This window comes from Grampus griseus, assembly GCF_964374135.1.
Source record: "Grampus griseus genome assembly, chromosome: 16".
In the NCBI taxonomy this organism is placed as follows: domain Eukaryota; kingdom Metazoa; phylum Chordata; class Mammalia; order Artiodactyla; family Delphinidae; genus Grampus; species Grampus griseus.
The window spans coordinates 35,109,845-35,119,006 of NC_139010.1; the positions used below are offsets into that span (position 1 = coordinate 35,109,845).

Consider the following 9,162-nt stretch of genomic DNA (forward strand, 5'->3'; position numbering starts at 1 on the left):
AGAAAGAGATGGAATCACAAAAGTTAGGTTGCTACCTTCGAAGTAGAAGGGATAGAAACATACTGATTATCCACCTCACTTAAATAGCAACTTTACAAACTTACATTCAGTTATTCTTCAGGAAGTGTACAGATGAACACACTAAAGAGAGCAGAATTTAACCCAAGGTGGGATAGCCCACGTAAAAGGAATGGATTGAATACCGGCCTTTCTGACTAAATAAACCATTAAACCAGGAAAGGAATGTGAAGAAAAATCACAGTCATGGATGGTGATGTGTAAATGGAATCTCTAATTGTACGGCTCCAGAGGGAGAAGTAGATTCCTTCAATTTAGTCAGTTCATTCTAATTCCATGTGCACCAAGAACTGGGTCTTGGAGTCCTCTGGGGAAACGCTGATTTCTTGGCCTGACCCCTGAATTACTGGGAATCAAACCAAATGACTAACTGTTGAAATCTTCCCTCTTTAAAAGGATGCTTTGACTCACATAGTTACAGAGGAAATGTACTTGTGATTACTTTGTTGAGGGATTGGAGGAAAGGCAGTCCAACTGGTCCAAACTGGCATTTTACAGTCAATGAATGACAGGCTCAAGGGATACAGAACTCTGAGTATCTTCTAATCAAGAATCATGCCTAGAAATGTAACTCTCACTTAAACTTCTGGAGGGTAGTATCACCTCCTAATTAAAGACCAGTGCTAGGACACTCGGAGCAACTCTAGGAAGGAAGGGAATAGTGAAGAGGCATTACTTCAGTGAGTCCTCAGAGCAGTCCCTCTAGATCAGTATTGCTACCTGATGGTTTTAATTAATGAGAGAATTAAGGTAAGGCTGCTACGTTTGCCTAAGATTCCAGAGCATGTAATGGTGGTGAGACTTGAAATCCTCTCTGATCCCAAACACAACTAATTGTTTAAAGTGCATCTTCATGTTAGGGCAGCCTTTCAGATTTCAGTTGTTGCCAACATGGGATCCATACCTGGCTTGTGAGATGATGTGTAAGTCAACTCCTTCAGTCAGCACGCAGGCATATGAGAAGACTGCTCCAAGTCTGGCTTGAATTGCCTTTGATTACTTCGTAGTCACGTGTTTTGCCGAAAGACTTACTTTCAGTTTCAAGTTCCAAGGGTTTGTTGGCAAAGTAACCCCTCAACACTTAAGTAAGAAAGAAGAAAGCTTGTTACATTAGTTATAGCACAGAGATAAGCAAAACAGTAAGAAAGAAATGTATTTACAATCACCAAATTGGGGAAGCACCTCCATCCAGATGCGAGCAACGCTGTGACATCCCTTGAAGAGCAATTTGGAGTCCCAGGTGGAAGGTCCCGGGCGTTGTGCCCGCTCCATGGATGAGAGTTCAGAGTGCAGCCCGAAGGAGTCCTGCTTTTAATGCCAAGCTGCACACTGATCATCATCAGCTTACGTGCAGATATGCCCCTCTGGCTATTATCATAAACGCTCTGATCTCTAGTCGTAAGTCTCAGGATGCTCACTGATCCCCGGGATTTGGCCAGATTCCCAAGGCCCAGGAAGCTTCGTGACTTACTCCCTTCCTTACCTGTTGGTTCCCAAGACTTGTTAGCACCGTTTCTGCTGACCTGCATGTAGTCCAGCAGTTCGGTATGTAGCTCCTTTCAGGGTCTTTGTTTAGTCAGAGGCCTATTGTTGCCTCTGAAGCCTGAACAAGACTATTAATTTTTCCAACATCGCGTCACATTGTGGACTTGCTGAAGCGTCAACAGTTGACTGAATCCTCTAAGATACTTACACCTTTATCCATCATTTTTACCAATAATGTTTAGATCCAGGTATTAAGAATTGGCACTATCACCATCACATTTCAACCTGGTAGATTCTACTCACTGATACACTCTGATGATCCATGTGAAAGACGATCTTATCCTCCTTAAATTTCGGTGCCATTGGTGAATCTGATAGCAGACATTCTGTATCTTCATACACGTTAATGGTGCTAAGGAAAGAACACAAAAGCCTGCAATTTGTCCCCTTTCTTCTTGTTGAAATTGATTCATTGATCAGAAACTTTAGGTTCAGATTTTCAGTCATAGAACACTAGGGAGAAAGTCATTGAGGTTCCCCAGGGAATTTCTTTGTATGTGGCTATATAATTGGCGCAGGTAGGTTTTACATCTCAAAAAAGGTTTGAGATGCCCACTCATTTCTGGCTTTGATAGTAACAATTAACATAAGACAACGTGGGTTTAACTTCTTCCTCTGCTGCTTACCAAGGGTGTGATTTGGGGCAAGCCCTTTGGGTATCCCTTAGTCCAGTTTATTTATCCATTATGTGGTAATAAATAAACCGCACAGTTTTGTTTTGTTTTTTTAATCAGTGGATGTAATTAGTGGTGAAAGTGCTTTTTGAAAGCTCTGTGTGAATGTTTGTTAGCTCTTGTTGACTGGGATATTAAGGGAGTGTTTGTTTACCTTGAAGATCTGTTTATGTATTCCTGAGTCCGTTCAATCAAACTTTATTGATTGCCAACTCCGTACTAGGCTCAGTAAGAGAGGGTAGGACACAATAACACCTAAATTTGTTCCCCATCTTTTCACACTGTCTGGCAGAAAGACAGATCTCTAAATTGCTCCCATCTTGTCTTTACAATAAAGGTTTCTAATATTTAGTATGCGACACACTTCATTGCAATTATTCTTTCCATGTATAAACATGATTTTTATTTACATTATAATGTAAGACAAGGGGAATGAGATTTATTATATTGAGGATGAACGTGTTTAGATTATGCTTAAATTTTAATGTTTAAGGTTAAAATTGAGGAAAACGAATTGAGAAATAGAATAAATACTACTGTTCAAGTCCCCAAACTACATTTCCGTGAACCTACGCTATCCCTGCCTCACTTTTTGGCACTGGAAAGTTCAGAGGCAATGGAAAATTCACTAGCTCTGAACAAGCAAGAGGGGGGCCAGCCAGATTCTGGCATATTTAAACCACTTGGAACGGCACGAGGGCGTTCTCAACAAGCCATTTTACCATGCACCCATGAACTACCTTACTTGGCTCCAGAAACCATGTGAGGAACGTTACTAGCTTGGCCGAGGCCCTGTGGAACTCACTTCATGTTCATCTTGGGCAGACAGAGGAACTGTGTGCCTCTCGTCCCATCTTTTAGGCTCAGCAAACTGGCAGTGAGGCAGTTCCTAAGAGCAGAGTGCCAGTGGAAATTGGATTTGGTCCCCCTAAAGTCAGTGAGAAGCAGAGAAACTCAGGACTTTAGTACCTTGATGCTTAACATTGGGCTTCCTGATTGCCTCCACCTAGGGTGGCCACAAGGAGTCTACACTGGACTAAACCAGGGCTGAGAGGGTGGTCAGGTTGATGGAGTGGAGTAATGCCGTTATGGGTTTCCTGTTTGTCACTATGGAAGGGCCACACACACTTACCTGCTCAATCCCCATTTACTTTGTATTCTAGGATAGAGGTCAGGAAGACTATATCCCACCTGCCTATACAGCTGTGGTGTGTTGAAAGATCCCTGGACTTAAAGTAAGAAGATCTGGGTTTGAGTCTCAGTCTGTCACTTATTTTCTGTGTGACCTTGGGCAAGTCACTTCACCTATCTGAGCTTCAGTTAACTTCTCTGTTTAACTGGGAACATAGTATCCGTCTCATGGGGTTGCTGTGAGAATTCAGTGAGATGGTGCATGTGGAAAGTGCTTTGTTGACTGAATAGTGCTCTCAAGAAGATGGGAAGAGCACAGAATATGTAACACTTTGTTTCTTCTTCAGGTATTCATCCAGTGGTTTAACAACCCAACAAAATGCATCAATAAATATGCAACTGCCTTCGAGAGAGACAAACTCCTATTTTAATAGCTTGGATCAAACGGACCTGATGGGATATTCATCCCCAAGGGCCAGTTCCGTGCCCATCATCCCCTCAGTGGGTCTAGAGGAAACCTGCATGCAAATGCCAGGGATTTCTGAAGTCAAAAGCATCAAATGGTGCAAAAACTCCTACTCTGCTGATATTGTCAATGTGAGTATTCCAGTCAGCGATTGTCTTATAGCAGAACAGCAAGAAGTGAAAATATTGCTAGAAACTGTCCAGGAGCAGATCCGCATTCTGACTGGTGCCAGGCGGTCAGAAGACTACGAACTGGCCAGCGTAGAAACCGAGGACAGTGCGAGTGAAAACACAGCCTTTCTCCCCCTGAGTTCCACAGCCAAATCAGAACGAGAGGCCCAATTTGTCTTAAGAAATGAAATACAAAGAGACCCTGCGTTGACCAAGTGACCTGAGATGTAAGAATCTGTGCGTTCTATGCTTTGCTCAACAGGAAAGAGAGGAGATTAAATACAAATTATTTATATGCATTAATTTAAGAGCATCTACTTAGAAGAAACCAAATAGTCTATCACCCTCATAGTGTTTTTTAACAAAATATTTTTTTAAAGGGAAAGAAACGTTTCAGGAGGGATAAAGCTTACCACTAAAGCTTTTGGGTAGAATTTTGAATACAATTTCATTTAGTCCCAACACTGTCCTCTTTGGCTCTTAGTAGATGTGGGCAATTCAGACTCTCCGCCCCACAGTGCCAGTGACCTCATAAAAAAGTGCTGGCAGTTACCCGGTTTCAAAGAGAAGAGACGCATCCCAAGGGTGGGCGTGCCAGTGAGCAGGTGGTCCTTGCCATTTGGCTTGCCAGTCCCTAAATTTCTATTCACTCGACAGCCTCATCACAGGTTATGTCATGTCAACAAATGTAGTGTTTTCTATTTACTTTTTGAAGAATGGCACAAAGACTCTGGAAGGAGAGGGACAGGAGACAGAGGGAGTCATGGGGCAATCTTAGCCACTCTTACGTGCCAGCTTCCTCTGAAATTTGAAGGCACAGAATCTCAGAGGGAGGTAAGAAATTATTACAGAAAAAGAGACAAAAACATCACACTGTCGTGTCACTAAAATCATGCTAATAGCTAATAGAAATGTTTTCGTTTGAGATCGTTTAGGGGCTCCAAAGGAGCACTTCTCAGTGTGTGTGCCTGTGTGTCTGGGCTTGCTCACTCGAGCACCGGTATGCCGTATGCACATATGTTCATCGTGCGTATGTGTGTGCATGTGTGTGCGTTAAGCTTGCTAAAATTTGTTCTGAAACATCAGGGAATCTAATATTCAGAAAAAATTTCCCTCTTAGATCTGTTCGCTTTAAATTTTTCCATTAAGTATAAAGTTCAGTTAGTAAATCAAGGTCACGTGCATGGTGGGGTCCTATAAAACTCTTGACAATGTCTAGACTATATTCTGATGTGAATATTTTTGAGAGGAACAGCTATTGGCTCATTAATGATATCAGTATCACAGGCGAGTTGGGGATGTGTATTTTGAATCATGCGTACTTAAATTATTTATACAAGCCAATGATCAAATTGATAGTTAGTTACCCTTTGTTTTCTCATTTTCCTCATTACTTTTTGTAGCAAGTCTACTACGCGTGGACCAAGACATTGGCTTCTGTGGTTAATATGGAAAGAATAAATTGTTGAAATTACAAAGCCCAGCCTATTCAGTTCACAGGAAGCCCCCCAAAGAACAGTAAATTGTGTTGTATGTTCATTTGGAATAAAGCAATATTTTTACCACTGCTAAGGTGAACTGAAACTTCTGAAGATTTGTCTGTTTTATTTAGCCTTATTTTCACGGGGCATTCAAGGACATTAGTGTTCACATAACCAGTCTTTTTCCAATTATTGGTGGTGTTGAGTTGTTATGTTTACACTGTTTTAAATAAAAAGGCATAGTATTTGAAAGTATATAAAAGATTTCTTTTACTGAAGTTTGGGAAAACCTTGATTAAGACTTCCTGTGGAAGACTCACATTCCACTGAAAAGGAATGTAACTAACTATTTCTGAATCAAATATTGAATATACACAATTCTTAATTAAGGTTAAGCTGTTTCTGTTTAAAATACATTGCAAATTGCTCTCTGAGAACATTCTTTCTTTGATAATAGACATAAATAGACATAATGCCATACAGGGAAAATAAAGAACACTGTGTTCTTATCAACACTGTTTAGTGGAAATTCAAAAGTCTCAAATGTTGAAAACATTTTGGTAGAAATGCATTTTATATTTAACAAAAACTTCATGCTGTTCCTTAGTTGTCCTACTATTGTTCCTTTGTTTTGAATATAGAGGTAATACTAGACTCTTAAAAAGGATTATTACAGCTTTTTAATGTCTCAATTATCTAAATTCTCATTTAGAAATAGTATATCTTTGGGAAAATTTTAGAAAAATGGTTTTAACTAACTGGTGTATAAAAACCCCATAACTTGCATATTCGATACGCTATTCAGTTGAAATTTATCACAATTATCAAACATTCACTGGAAGTCCTCCCAAGTCAACCTTGTCTTGGGTTTTTCACTAAAATGCTACCTGTTGCATATCTAAACGGATTCATACAGGATCCACTTAATTAGGAGTTTGTGTATTTTGTGACTCACTGCAGTTATTTCTTTTTTAACACCTTTCACTGCAGTTATATTAATATATCTTTTGCTCTAAGGAGATCGAAGGTTGTCAATCAAACTTAAGTCCTGATCTGACCCCTTATTTTTTTTTTTTGAAGTGGAACTATGTATGATGTGATTATAAACAGCCTCGTGCGTTCTAAAATGTATGAAAGTTACACACATCCACTGGCGGCCCGATGTAAAGTTTAGAGATAAAGTTATGTCCAAATTGATAGTAGAGACAAAAATCCTCCGTAAAGAACAATTATTAATGGTCACTTTCAGTGGCCATTTGTCTCCTTTTGGAATATGAAGCTCTCCCGTGAAAAGGGTCCACACTCAAAAAGCACCTCTTTGGGCACCAGCAGACAAGTGCTGATAGCATCAAGACTTTCAAAGTTGATCTAACGTGGCCAACACCTGGAGACATCGATACCTTGTCCTTCAAGCTCACGTGCCTACAGAGAAGTATTTATTTCTACAAGACACTTTTGATTTTGCTTCATTTTCCCTGTATTTCTTATGTGAATAGGTATTTGGAGATTTGGTAACTAAGTTAGTTGCATATTCATTATTTACTGGAGAATGAATGTCACTCATTATTTTTCACTCTGCATCATCTTCTGATGTCTTTTTTTATAAAGTGTGTGTTATTCTGATTTGCCAGTGACTTCTATAGAATGCTGTTGTTCAAACTACATGAGCAATTTTATGCTAATGAGAAAGAGTGGAAATTATGTTGGAGAATTGGCATCTAAATTCTCTGATTTTTGTATGCACATTAAGTGCTCTATGTTTTACACTGTTGTCCAACATCTACCTTGCTATGGGTGAAGGACTAAATATTTGTAGATAGATCAAATCTCCAATGATTTACATTGTTTCCAAGCATCAATAATAGCAAGGTCCTCTGGAGGAGAAACAGTGCTATTTTCAGGACTCCACAACCACCCTGTTTTGATCATAACATATCAGGCCTACCAAAAAGAGAACAGAAGGGCCAAGCAGATTTCCAGAGAATGATCACTGGCTTCTGAATTGACTGACAGCTACAATTTGAGTGGGGCTTTTGGCGACTCCAGCTAAAGCTCTCAATAACCGGGTCTCCACCAGAATATGCTTGACGTATGCAGCAGTCACTCACACTTACCTTGAAGTATGGTGCTACAGGAAACCATGACTCCCTAAGTGAGGGGGGATGGTGACTCCTTTGACTCCAGCCCTGTAAACCAGAAAATATTGCCCTTAGACAAGTGCTATGAAACATTTCCCAAATGAGTATATAGTATACCTAGGAACACAGCAGGAGGGGTGGGGTTTTTATTTGAGCTTTTGGTATCCAGGAAACATTTTATATATAAAGAATACTTTTTAAATTATTATTCAATTGTATAGATTCAGTACAGTGTATTCAATGATAGCATGTCTGTACTCTGTTTGTACTTTAGTCTACAGAAATTCAGTCTTCATCCAAGAAAGACCAGCACAATGCTTCTGGGCTGTTCTCAATTTTAAATGCATCCCAATATGTCATGGGAAATGAGGCCTTTAAATAAGCTTTATCTCTTCCTCTTTTATTCTTTCTTTCCCTTTTAAAGAAATAGTGAGGGTAAAGGAAGACATTCATTCCTTAAGGTCAACATCGTTCTCTCATAATAATCTGTTTCCTACTGTGACTACACACACACGCACACATACATATATAAGTATATATGTGTGTATAAAATATATATGTATATTACATTTAGTTTGATTATTTTGGTGGCTTTATTTTTGCTTCATTTGACAAATATTAAAGTGATTGCCTCATGGAATGCCAGCGAAATAATATCATTTAGAAATCAGCCAACTTGGCAATGTTTAGGTAATACAGGCATTTTCTAGTTTTTTCTCTTTCTAAGGTAAGCAGAAATATCCTTGGGTTGGAAAATTCAAAAGACCCTGGAGCAGAATGTCTGCTAGATTCTCTCTTAGAAATGAAGGTTAAACTATGGGTATATATGATTACTGTCCCTATAGTGTATAATTTCAAATATATTTTTTTACAAATTTAACCATTAGATCTCTCAAAGGGGCCTAAACAGGTGTCTTTGACTTCTAGTGCCCACTGAACTCTAGTAAGGAGTTGTGGTAAGGGCAGAATGGTGGTGGGGAAACCACATGTTAATGTTGGATACCCAGTGAAGATGTGAAGATACTAGCAGAGATGACCAGACTTAAAAGTACTAGGCCTCTAGTACTTTGATAACTTTTTGTCATAAAAACCTGTATTGATTGCATGTGTATTGTTGCCTATGAAAGCATTAATGATGCGACAACAAATAATTCTTATTGTTGGAAATGAATTAGAAAATCTTTATATTGGAAGTTGTCTTTGTGAAAGCTTCTGATTTACGTATGCATAATAGTAGCTCCATGACCCCATCTGTCAAATAAGGAGGATGATCTAGTTCATCTATGATTTCCCTTTCAAATTGGATGGAATGTTATCCAATCATTCCAACTCAGACTTTACCTCATTATTTGTCATCCAGTAACATAACCCTTTGGAAAGAAAATGGCTGTAAGACTTCAAAATTATTGGCATCTGTATATCAACCTGTGAATGACTTACATTTATAATATTCCATTTAATTTCCATGGAGAAATCGAC

The 9,162-nt window shown here is 39.2% G+C and overlaps 1 protein-coding gene across 7 annotated transcripts in view; it reads left to right on the forward strand.

Moving 5' to 3' along the window:
• Nucleotides 1–4,283, forward strand: part of NRG3 (neuregulin 3) — a gene marked incomplete at both ends in the record, with an annotated part of 1,059,148 nt that extends 1,054,865 nt beyond the window's left edge. For 4 of the 7 annotated variants that reach the window (XM_082673011.1, XM_082673012.1, XM_082673013.1 and 1 more), the window contains one exon: nucleotides 3,776–4,283. In XM_082673011.1, the coding sequence (XP_082529137.1) occupies nucleotides 3,776–4,283 (508 nt within the window). Of the gene's footprint in view, nucleotides 1–3,460; nucleotides 3,533–3,775 lie in introns of all 7 variants that reach the window. The other 3 variants (XM_082673008.1, XM_082673009.1, XM_082673010.1) reach the window with 1 other exon arrangement.
• Nucleotides 4,284–9,162: the final 4,879 nt, after the last annotated feature.